The sequence below is a fragment of the Liolophura sinensis genome, chromosome 1 (assembly GCF_032854445.1).
Source record: "Liolophura sinensis isolate JHLJ2023 chromosome 1, CUHK_Ljap_v2, whole genome shotgun sequence".
In the NCBI taxonomy this organism is placed as follows: Eukaryota; Metazoa; Mollusca; class Polyplacophora; order Chitonida; family Chitonidae; genus Liolophura; species Liolophura sinensis.
In genome coordinates this window covers 60,173,655-60,194,822 of record NC_088295.1, presented here as the reverse complement: position 1 = coordinate 60,194,822, position 21,168 = coordinate 60,173,655, and the positions used below count along the sequence as shown (strand labels likewise).

Sequence of the window (21,168 nt, the reverse complement as noted above, 5' to 3'; positions counted from 1 at the left end):
AAATTTTGCTCTTCTATCCTACTTGTCCTTGAAATCCTGCTCTACCTGCTAGTCCTTGAAATCCTGCTTTTCCTTGAAATCCTGCTGGTCCTTGAAATCCTGCTTGTCCTTGAAATCCTGCTGGTCCTTGGAATCCTGCTCTACCTGCTTGTCCTTGAAATCCTGCTGGTCCTTGAAATCCTACTCTACCTGCTTCACTTTGAAATTCGGCTTGCCTTTGAAATCCTGTTTGTCCTTGAAATCAATGAAATTTGTGCTAAGGGTTTCAAGGCCTTGAAATTACTTGGTTTTGAAGTGTCAAAATATCATGACTTCTGTTGAAAATGGACCAATGAGTAAACGATCAAAATTGTATTTAGGTTTATAAATCTCTATAAACCAAATCCCATGCCCCTTCTCCACTTCACCCGACCCCTGCACACTGCTGCATATTATTGCGTCTCATCAGAAGCCCTCAACTCAGGTTCGCTAGTGTGTTGCATCTAGTAAACATATCTCCATCTAACCAGAACTTTGGTGAGGCTGTCTTTTGAGATGAACAAAGCATGTTATGAAAAACCACTAAGGATCCAGTCCTTAAATTTTGTGTGTTCCTTTTCTTTAATTTAGCTGAAATTTGTTGTACAATAACTTACCCAGAATTTATGGTGTCAAGCAAAATTTTCAACTTATGTGACTTAAGAAACAACAGCTTTAATGTGATTTGAAATTTTGACTTAAGTCTAATATCCCTTTGTGATTCTGTAGCCAGGGCCCATATTTATCAATATCTGAAGACTTATGTCAAAAATAAAATTAAAATACACGTAATTTGCTCTTGGAATTTTAAAATTTGCGTAGTGATTGTATAACAATGTGCCAACCACAATTTGAGTTCTTTTTTAAGGACTTGCAATCCATGACTTAAGGTCTTAAGTTGCTTGATAAGTACCTGCCTAATTGCACTATGATGAAGCTATTTATGGCATTTTAGTAGCAAAGTAGTCAAACCCAGCCTTGTGCTAATGATATGTTGTCAGTTTTCTGTGTAAATAAGAGAGAGTAGAATAGATAGGACTTGGCCCAAGTACCTGTTTGTCTGTGTGCACAGCGAGGCTGCAGTGATCAGTATAGTAGTCTAGGTCTATTTGTTAGTTGGTGACAGGTGGTTTTGGTATGTGTGCCACACTACCGCTCTGCCACAACCCTCTCTCACCTGGAAATGTACACCTGAACGTCTACCCCAGCCGAACTAACGGGAGAGCAGCCCGCTATTGTATCCCCTCAGGAATGTTTTCGCATACTCGGGCTCCGCACTGCACATGCCTTCCCCATGACTTCACCCTGTCTTTACAGCCCAGATCAATTTTGGTCAACAGGGAAAGAAAAAAAATCTTTTATGACACTACCGAAAAAGAACGAAAAAAATATTCAGGTGGGCTGATAAGAAGAAATAGTTAAAGTTCTAAGCTCTATGTGGGCCACTTTTTTTTTTTTTTTTTTCTTCTATCGCAGCAGACATTTTCATTATTTTTTTACGTGTAGAGGTAAGCTATAATTAAAGTCTCCTGTTATTAGTGCCCAGGTTGACATGCTGTTGGAAGAGATAGAAAACTGTAAGATCTGATCTTCTCCTGTTATACATTATGCACATGTACAGAGAAATCACAGTATAGATTTAAACTTCAAGTAGTATGGTAAAAATGAGAATTTATCATGTTCAGATTAACTACCTCTAGGTATTAAGCGATTAAGCAACAAGATATTCTGTTGCGTGTGTATAATCTGTGATGTATTAAAGGGTATCATATCTTACAAATAGATATAGGTTATGAATATTAAAAGATGTTTATTCATACAACAGCTTTAATCACCTAGTCATTGGCAAAATTTAACATTTGACGCCAATGCAATTATTTTTATTATAGCTACATTCTGTGTCTATCTGTAGTCTTGTAATACTGTCAAATCTTTGATAACCACTTAACTCTATATTTAGAAGTTAATTATATGTTTTTGCAAGTATTTAATACAATACTAATCCCAATGACTGAAGCACTAACAGTAAAGTCCATGTATGTTTTCTCTGCATGGTAATAACTGTTGTCTTTCATTAAATACTTGGTTGTTTTTTTCCTTGGTTACTTGCATACTGTCAGCTTGAACATTTTGCGCAGTTTAGACCTGGAGAACATCTAGTTTAAATACGAACAAAAATTCTTAGTTCATGTGATCTCCTTTGGGTCAAGTTGTTATATAGAATTTAGGTTGATAGTTTGGTAATTATATACACTTCTGGCATGTAACAAAGTTGGAGCTTTGTTTGATGAGTGGTGGTTAACTTGTTTGTAGGTTTTTAACCTGTGAAATACACACACATTTCAGTCATGTGAGCTGACCAGACATTGTATAGTAAAGACTACTCGTTTGTCACAGACTCTAATGTTTAATAAGTGCTCGTGAAATTACACCACAGTTAGCCTGTATTAGATATCAAACATAAATACCATGATAGGCTAATAGTTGAACTAAGCAGTTATTAGCTATCAAACAAACATGGGTATATATTATAAATAAAGGTATATTTACATGTATAAAAGCATGTGATATTTCTGACCTACTGATTTAGGGTCTAGGGATGTTTTCAGAACTCATCAGAGTTTTGTGTTGGAACTTCAGGTAAAAATGTAGTAGAGATCTTAATTCTGTGCTTGATATAGATATAATAATTCAGATTTTTTTGTGCAGGCACTACTAGACTTAATTCACTCTTAGACTTTTGCCATCAGCTAAATTTTCCCTGCCATACAGTGTAGTGTTGAAAACAAAAACAAAAATTAGAAAAGGTTAAATAATTTTTTTTTCACAAGGAATTTGAAACTTTATGGTAAGTTTTGATAAAAAAACAACCTGCTTGTTTCATTTAACAGTTGTAGTACAGGAAATAGCTGTATGCCTATACTTCCCACGATCTGTCCAGTAGTTAGTTGTCTGTCATGGCATCGGCTGTTAACAGTGGTAACTAAAAACCAGCCATTAACAACCCTCTATCAAGATGTTGACATACTTCAATGAAGGTGGCAGGGAGAGGTATGCAGGCTTACTCTGTGTAACAAATTCATCATTCAAAAGTGACAAGATATATGTAAACTTTCATGATATTTTGATGATAAAAAAAAGTCTGTAGATCAGTGTCAAAAATATTTATTATTTGTTTTTTAGGATATTTACATTTCAGCACATTGATACAGTTGCCAATTTAGTATTTTAAGTTTTTTCTATGTAATAAGGGCATGGATGGCAAGCTTTAGCTCAAGCTGTTTGAACATTACTGGATCTACAGACAGGTTACCAGAAAGCTATGTTCACGCCTTAATCACACACTTCTGCTGAATACCTGAAAGGAGAACAAATGTCTACCCTGTTTTATTTGGGTTAATTTTGTTGCCTAAGAAAATCTTCTATTCTTGCGAAGTATCTGTGTAAACTAGTCAGAAGCTTCTTGGGTGAAGGTGTGATTATTTCTGAGGAGGTTTGACTAAAAATAGCCTTGTAGATGTCGGACAATGTCAGTAAACCGCTTGCTCACATATTTTTATAAGCTAGGCGTGGTGTACAGGTAGAACATGAGCATTTTCTAATGCATTTGGGCCAACTTTGACCAAATTTGGTGACTTCCCAAAAGTCTGCATAAGGTGAAGACTCCAATCCAGCTAACACAGACACAGGCATGTATCAAGGTTAAGGCTTTAACATTCATTTTCTTGCAAACTTTCTCTTCAGTAATGACTGTGTCAGTGATACAGTAAATCAAAGCAACATTTATTGATGAGAATAATTATGAATAATTAAAGAGTCTTGTAGTGCCTGGCCCAAAATTATGTGCACAAGCAGGCCCAGAATTATAGGTGCAAGTAGGCTAAGAATTATCGGTACAAGCAGGCAAAGAATTATCGGTGCAAACCAGCAAAGAATTATCGGTGCAAACAGGCTAAGAATTATCGGTGCAAACAGGCTAAGAATTATAGGTGCAAACAGGCTAAGAATTATTTTGAAAGTTTAATACCAAAGTTTAAATATGGTATGGTATAGAAGCCAGCTGTCATTAGTTTTCATGATTTTTAAACACTGATGAGGTTTGTCAGTAAAGAAACGTGACTTTATCATGTTTTCACCACATCTAAAACTAAACACTGTTGCCAAAGTCATAAGAATTTCACAGTACACTTTTTAATGCCAGTCAGATAAAAGTTGAATGCCCTGACTATACATACAAATGAAAATATCGCTGTGTTATGCATACAATTGGACAGGTTACGTGAGAACAAGCCCTATGGTTTGTCCTTATATAATCTATTTTAGTGTACACTGTGGATTGACAAGTTATATTGCATTGTCGCCATGCACTTCAAATACCCGGACTTTCTGTTTCCCATTACAGAGAAATGTATGAATGAATTGTCGAGACATGATTCAGATGTCTATATATAATCATTTTTCACACATACATGAGCATGTATGGAATTCCCCCACGCCCCACCCCCTCTTTTTCTTGTTCACTTTGCTGTGGTGTTCACGATTTACACCTCAATTTTGATCACCTAAAAGGCACAGTTCATGACAAGATCCACAGGTTCTTGCGTTCAAATTGTGGAGACTGAATTTTAACTAATTATTATTCGTTTGGAATATCAAACTCCGTAAGTACTTGATTTTCCCCTTGACTTATTGATTTATTGTTGAGTATTTTATTTATAAATAATTTTGGTAACGCTTAATGTAGTTCAGCATGTTTCTGATTGATTCTTCCAGCTGATAGGGTCACTGAAGAGTGTTTCGTGACAGAAGTCTGATTAACGTCTTGTCAGGAAAGCCTATATAGTCTTGACCTCCAAAGTTCAAGGCCTTTAAGTGAACTTGTACGTACCAAACTTCAGGTGAAATACAGTAGTACATAATGACTGAATGATATCATGTCTTGTCAGGAAAGCCTATATACTCTTGACCTCCAAAGTTCAAGGCCTTTAAGTCAATTTGTACGTACCAAACTTCAGGTGAAATACAGCAGTTCAGAATGAATGAATGATATAATGTCTTGTCAAGAAAGCCTATATACTCTTGACTTCCTAAGTTCAAGGCCTTTAAGTCAATTTGTACGTACCAAACTTCAGGTGAAATACAGCAGTTCAGAATGACTGAATGATATCGTGTCTTGTCAGGAAAGCCTATATACTCTTGACCTCCAAAGTTCAAGGCCTTTAAGTCAATTTGTACGTACCAAACTTCAGGTGAAATACAGCAGTTCAGAATGACTGAATGATATCGTGTCTTGTCAGGAAAGCCTATATACTCTTGACCTCCAAAGTTCAAGGCCTTTAAGTCGATTTGTACGTACCAAACTTCAGGTGAAATACAGCAGTTCAGAATGACTGAATGATATCATGTCTTGTCAGGAAAGCCTATATACTCTTGACTTCCTAAGTTCAAGGCCTTTAAGTCAATTTGTACGTACCAAACTTCAGGTGAAATACAGCAGTTCAGAATGAATGAATGATATCGTGTCTTGTCAGGAAAGCCTATATACTCTTGACCTCCAAAGTTCAAGGCCTTTAAGTCAATTTGTACGTACCAAACTTCAGGTGAAATACAGCAGTTCAGAATGAATGAATGATATCATGTCTTGTCAGGAAAGCCTATATACTCTTGACCTCCAAAGTTCAAGGCCTTTAAGTCAATTTGTACGTACCAAACTTCAGGTGAAATACAGCAGTTCAGAATGAATGAATGATATCGTGTCTTGTCAGGAAAGCCTATATACTCTTGACCTCCAAAGTTCAAGGCCTTTAAGTCAATTTGTACGTACCAAACTTCAGGTGAAATACAGCAGTTCAGAATGAATGAATGATATAAGATGCTTACGAATACAACCTGTTGTAACTTTTTTTGGAGGATGCGATGATGGAGGCATCTATAAATGTTCAGACTTAATAAATATTCATGCAGTTTACGAATAGCTATTGACCAAGCTACATGTTTAGAAAATAATGTATTCTCGAGAAACCTTTCTTTTTTTTTTTGCACCAATAACTGAAGATTTGCACACCTGTCTGGTATTGTATTTGCCCTAAAAGCTCAGTATTTTTCAGGTGACACATTCTACTTGACTCGGATTGATTCATTCACCTTTTGCTTCCATTTATGAGGTTTTTGTGAAGTATAATTAATTTCTTATCTAAAAAACTTTGGTGTTTACATTGAAAGTGTCATTTTAAGGTCTTCAGCAGCTTCTGATACCGCTTTTTGACATATACAACCAGACTTTTAGATAAAATACCTTACATGTATTTACTTGGGACCTATGGTGTATCACACATGGCTAATCACCAACAAAATCTCCGTCAGGCTATTAATCCACACCCTTTTTGTTTGCCATAGACTCTCTAATAATTGTCAACAGGTAAACATTACACTGCCAGTGACTATCATTCAGACATTTTAAATGACTGCACTATATTACTTTGATAAACCCCCAAATTAATGTTACTTTATTGCCACAGAAGAAATTATAACTCATTCATGTAGACTATATATATATATACTTACCTTTTCTATTTTTTCAAAGGTTTAATAGCTGTGTGTATATATTTTTATATATATATGTGTACAGGATATGAGAACCAGATTATTTCATAATTTATGTCCCGATTAACCGGTTTTTGAAGGCAGTTATTTAATATGTTCAACACACACATTTTTATTAGCTGCATACAGGTTTAGTAAATACAAGTAGTGGGTTATCTTATATCAAATAATTTGGCAGCCAAGCCCTTGTTCAATACCGTTTAAGGCTGTTTACTTAGTTTCGATCTGTCACGTTCGTTAGAGTGAAATTTTCTACAAGCTCATTTCTCTTCAATAAGTTTTTTTCTTGCCTTTTAAGAGCCCAATGGATTCTATTGGAGTGCCTTAAAGGACATGAGTAATGTAACCTTCACATTGATTTTGTGCCTGCAGATAGTGACAAGAGCCAGTTATTTTGAAATCAAAGCATTGCAGGTGTTTGAACCTATTGATCTTGCTCTCATATACAGAGATTTTACATGAATATGCACTTATGTGTCCATTGAAAGCTGTACGTTGTATGAGCTAAAGCCATGTTGTTCTTGATGCGTAGATATGAAGTATGTATGCTAGTGCAGACAGATGCAGAATCAATTATAACAATTCAACGCTTAGGTAACCAAAAAATAATTATGCCTTTACGTAGTGATATTTATATTACATAGTGTTTCACCAATGTGGTGTCCATTCAGCACCTGTGAATGAGTCCGTGAGCATTTTTCAGCTGACTCTTGCTTAATTTTTTCGTCAGAAAAGTTTCAGTGTTGGCATCGAAAATGTTATTTTTAGGCCTTTTATGTTCTTTTGAAAGTGGATTTTTACATGCTAAACTTTAGGTGAAATACACTACCTCATATTCTGGTTAAATATGTAAATGACTATGATTGACCCCTCAGAAAGTCTGACTAAACCTGTGCTGGTATATACAGCTGTACAGTGTGTTGTGCTGTGAGTTGTGTACTTACATACATACATTCAGTGGTTATTGGTATCAACTCTGTGACATGGCAAAGCCGATTTCCAAACCAACCAATCAGACCAATCCCCCGATGACATATGACAGTAATACACAAATAGCCTGTAAGCACAATGGGAGACTTGAGGACGAGCTATGCAGAGGGCTCAAATGACAGTAGAAAGCATCGTTTTTCTCTGTAACTTTGCACAGCGCGTGTTCTTTGTATATGCTTTATGAGCACATGTACACAGATACTTGTGACATCATGAAGGGGAAAAAAACAAATGAGTTCCCAGCTTTGGACCATCTTGATACAGGCGAGAAGGAGTTTTGTGAGCTCCCCATTAACGAGTTTTTGGCAACCAGTATACAGATACAGTATATCTACTGTAATACATCTAATGGAGATTGAGTGATGTCTGTATTCTCTTAGTAAATTTCTCTGCTATTCTTGTTTTGCAGGATGGACGCCTAGCTGCTGGAGACCAATTACTAGAGGTGGACGGCAAAAACCTGATTGGATTGTCGCAGGAAAAGTAAGCAGATCTCTGTCCTGCAGAGTTTCTACAGCTGTAGTAATGCTGAATGTGTGGGTGACATTTGGGGAGACACTGGAGCTGATCATGGCTGACTGGTTCAGTTGATTTACATGAGATTGCAGGTTCAAATCCATTTCCTGGTCATCAAATTTTCAGGATTTGATCCCATTTCCATTGTTCTCAATTTTTTCCATTGAGTCAGTGGTGGACTCCTAAGGTCTGCAGTGAAATCCACTGGTGACAACTTGCCTCCAACCAATATGTTCCCTAAATGACACATAAATTTGACCACGAAGGAGCATTTTTGGAGGGAAATAAATGCCATGAGGTATTACTTTTGGTGCTGAAATTGACACTTTCCCAGTAGGATATCATCGTTGCTTCAAAACACCTCTCAAAGCACCTTTATAAAATCGATAAAACTTCCACAATCTGGAAAAATGAGCAACTGAAATTTTAGGTCATTTAAGGTAGTATATCATACACGGAGAAAACGCAGTCTTACAACGGTTGGTTGGTTTACTCCGGGCGCTACAATTTCCTGCACCCTGTGTATCCACTCTACTGTGGTATCAGTGGAAATGGTTCAACACAGAGCAAAGTAACGTGTCCATCCATCTGTTGTAACTTTTTTGCCAAGGTTGTATCGTATCGCACCATTATTTGGTATGATTTAAAACAAAAGTGATTCCTAGTTTGATTTACATTGTTTTGTTGAAAATTGATCCTACATGTAGTTCATGTCAATACATTTCCATATCATAATTTGGACTGACCTCATTCATAGTTTGAACCACTGCCCATGTTTCCAAACTAATATATGACAGGAATTATGGTAGATCCATCATTCTATCAAGCAAACATTGTGTCATTCAGTTGTATTTAGCAAATAAAAGATCATCTTGTGTTGTTGTTTTAGGGCTGCAGAGTTGATGACCAGAACTGGGCAGACTGTATCGTTAAAAGTGGCCAAACAGGGTGCTATCTATCATGGGCTGGCCAAACTGCTCAGCCAGCCCTCCCCCATCCTGCAGCAGAGAGGTGAGTTATGACCAGGGTTGGGGCAGGAATCTCATCAAGTGGCCAATGAGTGTGCTATATGTGCACTAGCCCCGGGAGCTCAGTCTTAAGAAGTACTTAACACATTTGGCACAAACATGCTTATTTTATCTTTATATCTTTCAAAATATACAAAAGTGATTTGAGTCATGTTTTGTTTTCCTTGTACATGTAGTTCAGACAAAAGCTGGACATCGGAGTTGTACAAGCACATACAGCTGTAATACAAGAATGGGTTTGTAAATCCCGAGATAAAGTAACGCAAAACACAGAATTGCAAGTTTACATACTCCTAAAGCCAATTCCATGATTCTCATTTGATAACTTTGTGTTTATTAGGGGGTCCTAGAGGTCCTAGCTCTCCAGGGCAGAAGTTCAAGAACTCTCCACCCCATCATGAGGAGGCCCCACCCCCATATTACAATGGGGTAAAGGATGGTCGGGATCACCCCAGGGAGCCTGGCATGGTCAGTGGTAAATATCGTCCCGGGCTTCAGCAGAGCCAGTTAGCCAGGTCTTCACCCTCACTCAATAGTAAGTACATGTGCAATCCCATTGTTCTACTGGGTTTTGACTGAAAACCTTAACATGTAGGATACTACATTTACATGTAAATGATCCGCATTGTCGGCGGCAATCAACATGAGTCATTTCGCTTTGTCCGCTACAGTGTATTGGAAATACTTTCCACTGTAACCTAAAACCTACTCTTGCGTTCATTTACTTTGTGTTATTTACCGCATTATAACTCATATGCGTGTTCAGTAGCACATACTTAAAATATGTAAAATTTTTAAAAAATTAAAAATTTTGTACTCTGGGTTGAAATCCCTATATACCCTTATCAACACATGGATGGCGATTGTGTCCCTATAATGTTTTTCAAATTTACAACGATTCTTGCATATATAAAACCTGAGCCAAAAAAAAAAAACCATGCAAGCCATGGTCAGTGAGAAAAACACTGATATAGTGGCATGATATCACAATGACACGCCATGAAAAATGACTTCACCTGAACTCGTGAATTATTCAGCTGTACAGGATATAAAGTAATGTGATCCCTATACCCCATGTGGGCGTGGCCTGCAATGCTGGCAAATGTACATCGATATTGCGACCCGTCTAATCAGCCAATGGCATTCAAGAAACTTAATTGATTTGGGACATTGTCATTTGTTATGAGGATTTCCTCTCCCATAAATCTTTCAGAAGGAGTTCATTGTTGTTGTGAATAGTGGTAATTTACCTCTGCTGTTATTTTTGCAGGTGACATCTCAAACTCGGAAAGGCCACGTGCACCATCATCATCAAATGTACGAGATGACCACCATCCTCATTCCAACCAGCACCCTCACATGTACAAACAACCAGGGGCAGGGGAGATGGACAGCAGGTCTAAGTCCACATCAAACCTCACCCAGCAGGAGATGTACGGGAGACAGGACCCACAGCAGATAAGAGGGGCCACCTCCACCAGTGTGCTGCCCAGGAACCAACAGCCCAACCGTGACTACGGACCAGGCAATGACCCCAGAGGGTACGGGGACCCAAGAGCGAGGTTAGACCCACACCAACAGTATAATGGTGGACCAAACGGGAATTACGAGAATCAACCCCGCATGGACCCGGCTAGGCATAAAGACCAGCCCCCTAATAACAGGAGGTTTGATAACAACTCCCCCAACTATAGCAATGCCAGTAATGACTCCAGAAACAAATGGTCGCCTCCACAACAAGCAGTGCCCAACAAGAGGACGTCCTCTTCGTCTTCGTCTTCCTTGCAGAGGGATGATAATCGCCCTAGATCGGCGTACATGTCGCAGCCAGAGAGACCGGATACGCACCAGATACGACCCAAGTCGGAAGAGTTTGAAGCAAGCCGTGTTCGGGAGTGGCAAGAGAGGAATGAAAGGTCTAACCACAAAGCACAGCTTTCACCAAACTCCCAGTCCATTGAGAGACGTCCGGGTTACCCCGATAGGCCGAATCCACCATACGGGCAGCATGGCCCAGAGCACGACCCCAGGGGCACTGGATTTAACCAACCACGACAGGTGGGGTACTATGAGAACACAAGTCCTAGGCCACATGAGCGAGGCCCTCAAGACATGGCACATGATCGCCCTCAGGTCAAGTCCAAGCCAGCTGTGACTCATAAACCTGCACCATCCAAAATCCAGCACATTGAAGTGACAAGGTCACAGGTGCCCACATGGAAGAATGTAGCAACCAGGCCAGATAAAGTGTCGCACGTCGAAGTCCAGAGACAGCCAGTTGATAGACGCAACAAACAGCCTCAGTATCAAGATCAGAAACGCCAAGGGGAGCCCCAGCAACATCAACAACGACCTGACCAGAGGCTAAACAATCACCCAGAGCCCAGACAACAGAACAACTACCAGCCAAACAACAATCCACAGAACAATTACCAGCCAAACAATAATCCACAGAGCAATTACCAGCCAAACAACTATCCACAGAACAACATTCCTCAGCATCCTTCATACCCAGCGAACAACAGCTCCCAGCCACCTTATGGTCATAATCCACAGATGTCTTACTACGAACCACAGCCCAACAGGAGTCGTTATCCCCCTGGGTATGGACAACCAGAGGCCCAGGAGCTTCCCCCTCCCCCTGAGGTGCCTCCAGAGCTGCCTCCTCCCCCGGAAGAAGTGGAATTGCCCCCACCTCCACCACCACCCTCCTCATCAGATTACAGACTTGAGCAGACTATCCGACGGGAACAGGATCGCCTCATGCAGCAGCTGAACCAGCCGTATGAAAGCATGGAGGCATACAGAGACCCCCGGGACCCGAGACGGGGCCTCCACGAGGCAGACAGACCCCAGACCTACCCAGACCATGTATACAATAGAGACTCTTATAACCCTGCTGCACAGCACTCCCCGGGCTCTCAGCAGTCTGACCCTTACTCCTCTCAGCCAAACTACCAGAACATTAACCGATTTCACGATGGGCCTGATAGGACTCAATATGACCCCCGGGGCCAACCTGGATCCCAGCCACTTGCCCAACTTTCAAACTACCACCCACGTTATGACCAAGGAAGAAATTCATCCCCGCTTCAAGAGCCTGTCAACCGCAATGACATTAGCGGTCAGAGGAAACCGCCAGTGGCCATGAAACCTGTGAAGAATGTTAATGTTAAGGCAGAGCACGGGGAGAAGGGGATGCCGTCGTCTCCGTGGGATCGGGAAGAGAAGGAGAAGGAGATGAAGAAGCAGCAGATGACGCTGAAGCAGATGCGGGAGCAGGAGATTGCAGAGCTGGAGTCAAAGCTGCAGTACATCAGTCCCCAGGAAGAGGACAGGCTGAAGAAGCTGCGTCTGGAACAGGAGTTCCAGCGTCGTGTGGAGGAGGTGGATAAGCGTGGCAATGATGACGATGAGGACGAGGACGACGACGACTCTGACAATGAGGTCTCTGAAAGATTAGTGGTGAGTGGCTTGTCGTTAGTGGTGAGTGGCTTGTTGTTAGTGGTGAGTGGCTTGTCGTTACAGGTGAGTGGCTTGTCGTTAGTGGTGAGTGGCTTGTTTTTACTGGTGAGTAGATCAGCAACTTGTTGTTTAGTGTACGACTGATGCGTAGTCAAAGTGTCAAGTTCTGACGTTCTGACCACTCCAAAAAAGATAAAGGGGCTTTTCCAAGTCTATGATCACAAGAAGCTTTTCCAGAACAATCTAAAACACCAGTTCCCAAAGGAATATGTAAGAAATAATATATAAGTAGATAAGCTAATAACCCGTAGAAAAAGATTCATATGAAGGAAGTATGCAGTAAGTCTCATTCTAGCTGTTTGTATTTGAGAAATTAGGTACTATGTAGACCTCGATAAGCCCTGGAATAAACAGTTACTTAGTTCCAAAAGTCCTTGAATATGGGGTAGGAAAAGTCAACTAATCTTGACTTAGGGCTCTAGTATAAACTTATATTTTGTGACATTTGCAGGAAAGGGAACAGTTAATACAAAAAGTGCAAGATGATTTGCTGAAGACGAAGTTGCGTCTGGAGGAGATGCACCATCGGCATCGCTACGATGAATATGAGCGAGAAAAGGATAGAATGGAAAGGTAAGCTGTGATGTAGATACTGGAAAGTAGAAACTTTCAATAAAAAAACGATACCGAATTTCATAAGATATCAAGAAAAACCGGATCTGATTTTTTTACTACTCTGTGTACATGTAGAAGTCTCAGAACAATAACAAATGACCAAACACTGAACTGTGACAAGCTGTGACGCGTGCATATTTTTCAAAAAATGCCCTCACTGTGAACCTAAAATTTTGCCCATGATCAAGTTGCACATTTTACCTGATTCTGGGAGTTCTGTTGATCTTAAAAACTTGTTTTGAAGTTGGTTTGGAAGGAAGGGTGACATTCTACTGGAAAAATGCATCAAAGCAACACTGGTAACTTTTTGTGACATTTAGTTTCCTCGAAAAGGACAAGTTTTAAGGCAAAATTATTTACTGTTCACCATCCCCAAAACAACGTCATAGAGCATATGTGTGTCGCAAATAAAAGAATGACCTTGAAAACAGGGGGATGAAATAATGTTTACATGTATGTTAACATTGGTAAGATAACTGGATTCAGGAATATTTACGTCATTTTCTTTCCAGGTTGCAAAGAAAATTAGAAATGTTTGAAAAGGAAAGGGAAGAGCAACGAATTCGCCAACAAAAAAGACAAGAGTTGAAAGAAAAGAAACAGGAAGAATACTTACAGCGCCAGAGGGTAAGAATTTGATTAGAAAACAAAACATACTAATGACTTCACTCTGGGGATTGGTGATCCAGGGCCACTTTCACAAAACTTCAAAACTGTCTTAGACGTCTAAGTTATAGCACCCTATAGGCGACACAATTTGTGAAATAAGTTTCTGAAAATTGATTTTCAAAGTGAAAGTGGACCAAAGGGTTTGTTTTAAAAGTCATTTGCAAACTGCATCTGGTGCAACTTTCATGACAATAAACAGTGAAGAGATATGTCACTGTGATGACAGCTTTTGCAGAGCGGGCCTCTGGTCACCTGCTTCTGTATTCCAGGGTTAGAGGAGCTGAACAGTTCAAACGAGTCTTCAACTTGTTTATTGTGACAAATTCACATGAATAAAGTTGAAATCATCATTAACAGCATGTACAAAGTGGAGATTGTGGTATTAACATCATTTGTTGGTTGTAATCCTGAGCCTTTAAAATACCTATTTGTGTCCATCTAGTATTTTCTTACTCCAAACTTTTGCTTGGTTGCTGTAGAAGAATTTGTGTACCACGTGATCAGAAGCTGAGCAGATTTGTTGCTGTAGAAACGAATCTAGTCCTGCAATGTTTTTATTGTAAGTCAAATGAGAAACAGTACGGTTACAACCTAGTCAGAAGTGGATGACATCGGGATGTTGTTAAAGGGAAGATAACTCAGCTCTATTGGGTTATATCAGAGCTATCTCCCTTGAGTTGAAACCTGAATTTGTAAGTAACACAATCTGCTCTTACAGGATATGCGTGAGCGACAAAGGAGAGAGTTTGAAGAGAACAAGCGACTGTTAATGCAGGAAGAAGAAAAGGCTCGGCAGCGCAAGATGGAGGAACTCAAGAAGAAACGAGAAATGGTAAGGATCAAGAAATTTAGCCTGCGTAAGGGATGGGTAGTAAACAGATTGTGTTTGATGTTGTGGGTTAGTTTCCATCACAGTCCAAGCCATGTGTACTCGCTTGTCAAGGTATTTTTCTTGGACATTCCTTAACTAGTATTTTTCAGTCATATCAGAAAACCAGGTGTCTTCCCTCAGAGTGTAGAATTGATAGAATCACGTAGAATCGCAAGGAGAGTAAGCTGCATTTAATGATCACATTTCAATTTAAAGCCATACCCTGGACTGGCTGTGTGGCTAAATACTGACTGAGTCTGGTGAAGTGTTGTTCATGCTTCAGCCCATCTGTCTCTCATCAGTGAAGGCATTGGTGGAAATCCAGCTCTTGTGTCAGATGGAGTAGTGGTTAGTGGTTTGCTGTGGGCATTATGGTCTCCACCCGGCCACTATCATATAATTCGTCCATACACCACTGAAATGAAAAGTGAATTGTATCAGCAAATTGCAGAGTTTTTGTACTGACTGAAGTATTTTGATGGACAGTGGGAGCAACAATGAGTGACATGTTACTGTTTCATCTTATTTGATTGTTGTACACATTTCGATATTTACTATTTCCGTAATGGCCTGTAAATATCAGTCTGTTGTTGTTGTTTCTATTGCATTTGACCATAATTTTGAACATATTGCTTATCATTCTTATGAAGTGTGAACTCCATAAAACTTTGTAAATGGATTTTTCGGAAGTTTCTTATAAATCACTGTCTGATAGTTTAACATAAACATCATGTAAGAAAAACCTTATGAGAAATTGGATGCATGGAATTTTTTGAAAGTGTTCCCAGTCCATTTCAGGTAATCTGTTGCAAAAGATGGTTTTCTCTTGATAATTTTATTGGACAAAATGTTACATGTATTCTTTGTTTCAGGAGAGAGAACAGATGCGAGAGATGCAGGAAGCGCGTGATGCTGAGGAGGCGGCGCTTCGTGCCCAGGCGCGGAAACAGGAGGAGGAGCTGGCAAGGCAGAGACAGGAGCAGTTGGAGCGGGAACGCCAGGAGCAGCAGCGCGAAATACGCGTCAAAGAGGAGAGGAAAAGACTAGATGCACTTTCTCAGCCCACCCCGTACCACCCGCCTTACAACAACAACAACCAGTTCCATAGTTACCAGGCACCACAGCCCAACTACTCGTATCAGCAACCTCCACATCTTGCCCAGCAACAAAACAACCACATGGATTTGCCGTATGAGCGCGGAATGCTAAACGCTCCACCGCCTCCAGAACGCAAGTCTTCCTACGAGTATGTCCAGCAGCATCACCATCATCACCAGCAGCCATCGATACGTCAGCCAGATGGGCCGCCCACTGACCAAACAAACTACATGAACAGTTCTGCGTACAGACCCGCCATGAGGAACAATCTAGATGGTAGTGGCGGTCCGGGCGGGCCTAAGAAGTCCGTGTCATTTGGGCTAGAGACGCAGATTAACACGTATAGCGTGAGTAGTGAAGATGACCACAGTCAGCATCCTTCTTACTCCTCTTATCGGTCTTCTTCCACTTCCTCTCAGGAGCCCCAGTCTCCCAATGACAGTCGCTACTCCTATGGGGGGCCCCCAAACTCCGCAGTGGGCCCCAATGATGTGTTCCAGACTCCACCTCAACAGACTAGTGCTGCAAACGTGTCCTATAGAGTGACAGACACCCCGGGGGTAGTGGGTGCCCAGGAAGTGTACCGTGACCCGCGATCGCGCATTCAGGCCAAGAAGGCACAACAGCCTCTTAAAGGCTCAGGCACTGAACGTATGTCATTCAGAGACAAAATGAAGTTTTTCGCTAAAGAAGCTGGTGAGAATACCCCAACAGAAAAACCCAAGGCCTCACGTGTACAGAGGTCCATTGAATCTCAAATGCAGAACGGTCAATAGGTGTGTGCCTTGAGACTTTTTACCATTTTCTTCCAGGCCAGTCTTGGCAGTGTGGCCTTTTGCTATGGTAACATAGTGTATATGGTTTCCCTGGGAACATGGTGGACGGCTACTGTGTGCTGTGTACATATCGAATCCACATAATCTAACCAGCATATTAAGACTTTGACCACACACTACACCACTGTGTTAATGATGCCTATCCAAGGCAGGCTTGTGTTGGCCCGGATAGATACATGCGACATTGGAATTTGCTCAAAGCATTAGTTCCAGTTTAAGGTGGCATTTCAAGCATTTGTACCATTTTCATGGAAACTAGATTGGGGAACCTTTCGACAGGATTATTTCAAGTCTTGTGCCTTTTTTTTTTTTTTTTTTTTCAGTTGTGCCTACCACATTCAGAACTGTGATGTTTTTTGTCCTTGTGTAAATTACTTTTGAACTGCCATTATTTGCTACAATATCACAGTTACATGTATTACATCTGCAAATCCAGGTTGTTCACAGCATTAAAAATTCAACTGATCTGTTTTGGATATAGTTCGTAAATTTGTTAATTTTGGAACAGATGTTAAGCTATTTTAGCAGAGCCACATTTTAAGATATGCATTATGCGCATTACAAAACCTCAGCATAATATTTCAATATTAGGGGTTACATCTGTAGAATACATATGAACTGCACACCTTTAGTGGTTATTTCTTTTTTTTTTTTAATTTTGTGTTCTTGTTTTTATTTTTTTTTATTTTAAATAAAATTGGTTGACTTTGATTACCACTGTGAAAACACGCAAGGTGAATGTGCTAATTTTGATGTCTTTGTTCATTAGGATTTTGTTTTATTTCTGATTTGTTTTTGCATGCCTGTATAGAAAACACCTGATTTCAAATCTAACCAATGTTTCACTTCTCCACACAACAAATATAGTTTTCAAGTGTTATATTGCATATCTTTTTTTTTTTTTTTTTTTTTTTTCGTTTGGCATACAGGTTGTATATATGATTGTTAGGTAATTATCGTGAGAATTTCAAAATAAGTATTTGAAATAGAGATTATTAGAAAGTGCCACCCAATCGCATACCCCCAGAAAATATAACTCTTATATAGATGTTACAAATTTAAAACAAGTTTAAAATTAGGCATGTTATCAACTTAAAATGTCCTCCAAACTATAAGTTACATCATTCTTAATGTGCTCCCGTGGCAGTTGTCTTTCTGGATTTTTATCCAAGACAGGTACAAGTACATTTGATTCTCTTCAAACTGTTCATTTTAAGTTTATATACATCTGGACCACGCAGAAATTTCCATTCTTCCCTCTTGTTTGTTCTCGAAATCATCCGAGGAATTAGACATTGACTACAAGTTGTTGTTACAAATGGAATGTATGGTTGTTATTTACATATGAAAAGTTCTGGTAATTGTATATTGGCTGGAGTCATTTGCTTTGTATAAATGTGTACAGAATTAAGAATACATCCACCATCTTTATCACATTTTGCATATTTTATTAACATCTTTTTTTTTTATTTTTTATTTTTTTTTTATTTTAGCTACTTTCGTCGGTTGTGCAGAATATGTAATCTTGAAGTACTGATTGGTTATCAAATTGATCATAACAGTTCAATATGTTCTCCTAGAAACACATTCCACCTTACTCTTGAAACATAATTTGTGTGACGATAAGATGGCATTATATTAAAGAAATCTCTAGAACAAAACTGTTTTCTTACTGGTTAACATTTGATCTATGTACAGTTATTTTATCTATCATAGTTGCCATGGAAGTCATTCCATTGTTTACTTCACAATTCAACATTTCTGAAAATATCATGTCAGCTATTTGTCAGTGTTCTTCTCTCTCCCATTCATATCAAGAAAAAAGGCTTTATCATTTATACATATCCATTTACGTGATCTAGTTTTTAACATAGCATCTGCTATCATATTTGATATTGCCATTTTTGCACAATTTTGTACACCAGATTTTGTTTATCAAATATTACTCTCTGCCTATGGACAGATGTGCTGTCAGATTGTTTTTATCAGTTGTCATATGTGCCTGACATACACCTGCCCTTGAAGCCTTCAGTTGAACTGATGAATCATGATAAGGATGTGATAAAACTGTTCCGTGTCTATAGCCAGTGCTATTGGCTCTATTTTTATACTTTACTGTTTGAATTGTTGAGGTAGTTTGGAGTCCCCGTGTGAAGGTCTCCCATACTTGCCTTCTCAGTTCACTGGAGGGAAGGGGAAAATATATAGGCTTACCAGTCTTCAGAGCGGATATAACTTGTATTATTGTCAGTCCTTTGTACACATACAATTACATTAAAGCAATAAATTAACATTTATCATGTCTTATTCATAGAAACAGACTGTGCTTTGATGTTTTCTTGGACAGAACTTGTCACACTCACATTGTTTGTGGGGCACAAATATATATCTGGAATTCAGGATTGTAATTTCCTGGGATATTGTACAATGTATACTAAATTTAAATTTGAACGTATTATTGGACAATTTTCGCATTTTCTCGAGGTTAATTTTTGGGAGCCTTTGCGTGGTATGTTGAGCTGTTTGGGCAGATTTCCACTAGTATGCAACTCTCTATGACACACATGGGAAAGTCTATCATTGACTTGCCTAAGGGGAGTGGTTTATCCTGGGCATTCTAGTTTCCTCTATCCTATAACAGACAACGCTAATGTACAATGAAAACATCTCAAGTATGGCATCATACAACAATGAAATAAACTTACCCTGTGGTCCGACATTCTGAAGTACATGTTCAAGGTTAATACATGTATGTCTCCTCTTCAGGACAGTAGTCGTTTTCGTAGAAAGAATTTTTCGCGTGAAATAGCATCCTGGTCATCTGGCAGATGGCCGTGGGTTTCCACCCGGTCTCTGCACGTTTTCCTCCCACCATAAATGCTGGCCGGTGTCGCATAAGTGAAATATTCAATGCTAATCAAAGAAATAATAAAATCAAAAACCGTTTACTGTCTCCTGGTTTAAGCATGGTTTGACCATGATATGGATGCCATATTGTCCAGGTGGTGTAGGCTGTAATCAGTCATTCATCCCAGGTCTTAATGGATTCTCCCACCCTGACCACTATCTAATAAAAGGCCCATTCTTGGCTACAGCGTGAAACTGTCCAAACAAGTAAACCAATAAATTCAGGTCAACTGAAAGAAAACGAAAGTTCTGAGTGAATTGCTATAGTTTTTAAATAACTTATCATTGTGTTATACTGACCTGTGTATAAAGCTACATGCAGATGTACAGAAAGAGTTGCATGTAACTGTGCATGTAAAAACTCACTGTAGGTCGTGTCCTCTCTTGAGATCCATGACTGAGTAGATAAGACACCTGTTTTCCAACAATCGTGTACCTTTCGTGGAAGATCATGTATACGTATACATATGGTATGCATATATACGTCTCGTATCAGTAACTTGTTTCCCTCCAACTCTGTCTGATTGCCTCCCGCCATAATGCTGGCCCCCATCATATACTAATGGAAAAAAGTAACTGTGCATCACAGAAAATGGGACAAAACAAAAGATGTTTGAAAAGTTATAAACCTAACCGTCAATAAACATTTAGCCAAGCATTTTTCATGAAATGTCATGTCACGTATCGCGCGTGGCACGTGCACTTCGTGTATAATGACATGACTCACATCCTGCATGATGTTTGACACATGAAGTTCACACACCTGATTTCGAAAATTGAAGAACTGTTGATTATTCTTTAGCCTCTAAATGTTGTGGAAAACACGTTAACTTCAACATAAATTGTGCGTACAACATGCCACGGCTTACAGAAAATCAGCGTCTCCGCGCCGTGGGTATGCCGGAGACTGGAATGGCCCAGAATGAAGTTGCCAGACATTTTGGTGTCCATCGAAACACGATATCCTCTCTATGGCGACGTTTTCAACAGAATGGGAACACGAGAGATTTGCCCCGGTCCGGCCATCCACGTGTGACGTCACGTCAGCAAGACAACCATATTCGGCTGACCCATCTAAGGAATCGATTCCAGAGTTCCAGTTTGACTGCTCGGACCATTCCTGACTTACGCCCAATCAGTTCCAGGACTGTACGGAACCGACTGCGGGAGCGCAACATCCGGCCCAGACGTCCTGCCATACGTCCGATTTTGCTTCAACGTCACCGACAGGCACGTCTTGTCTGGTGCAGACAACATCTACGGTACAGGAGACAAGATTGGGATGGTGTTCTGTTCACTGACGAGTCGAGATTTCATCTGGACGGCTCAGATGGCAGGGCAAGGGTGTACAGACGTCCTGGTGAACAGTATGCTGACGCGTGCGTTGTTCAACGTCGAGCGTTTGGTGGCGGCAGCGTTATGGTATGGGGAGGCATCACATCTCATGGGCGGACCCAACTTGTCATTGTGAATGGCAATCTGACAGGCCTGC

The 21,168-nt window shown here is 39.9% G+C and overlaps 1 protein-coding gene across 1 annotated transcript in view; it reads left to right on the top strand.

Annotated features, from left to right (window-relative positions):
- Positions 1 to 17,669, top strand: part of LOC135477833 (afadin-like) — an 84,297-nt gene extending 66,628 nt beyond the window's left edge. Inside the window, exons 19-26 of the mRNA XM_064758041.1 lie at positions 8,021 to 8,094; positions 9,017 to 9,138; positions 9,496 to 9,690; positions 10,426 to 12,620; positions 13,132 to 13,253; positions 13,808 to 13,922; positions 14,683 to 14,796; positions 15,708 to 17,669. Of these exons, the coding sequence (XP_064614111.1) occupies positions 8,021 to 8,094; positions 9,017 to 9,138; positions 9,496 to 9,690; positions 10,426 to 12,620; positions 13,132 to 13,253; positions 13,808 to 13,922; positions 14,683 to 14,796; positions 15,708 to 16,709 (3,939 nt within the window). The 3' untranslated portion in view covers positions 16,710 to 17,669. The remainder of the gene's footprint in view (positions 1 to 8,020; positions 8,095 to 9,016; positions 9,139 to 9,495; positions 9,691 to 10,425; positions 12,621 to 13,131; positions 13,254 to 13,807; positions 13,923 to 14,682; positions 14,797 to 15,707) is intronic.
- The last annotated feature ends 3,499 nt before the right edge of the window (positions 17,670 to 21,168 follow it).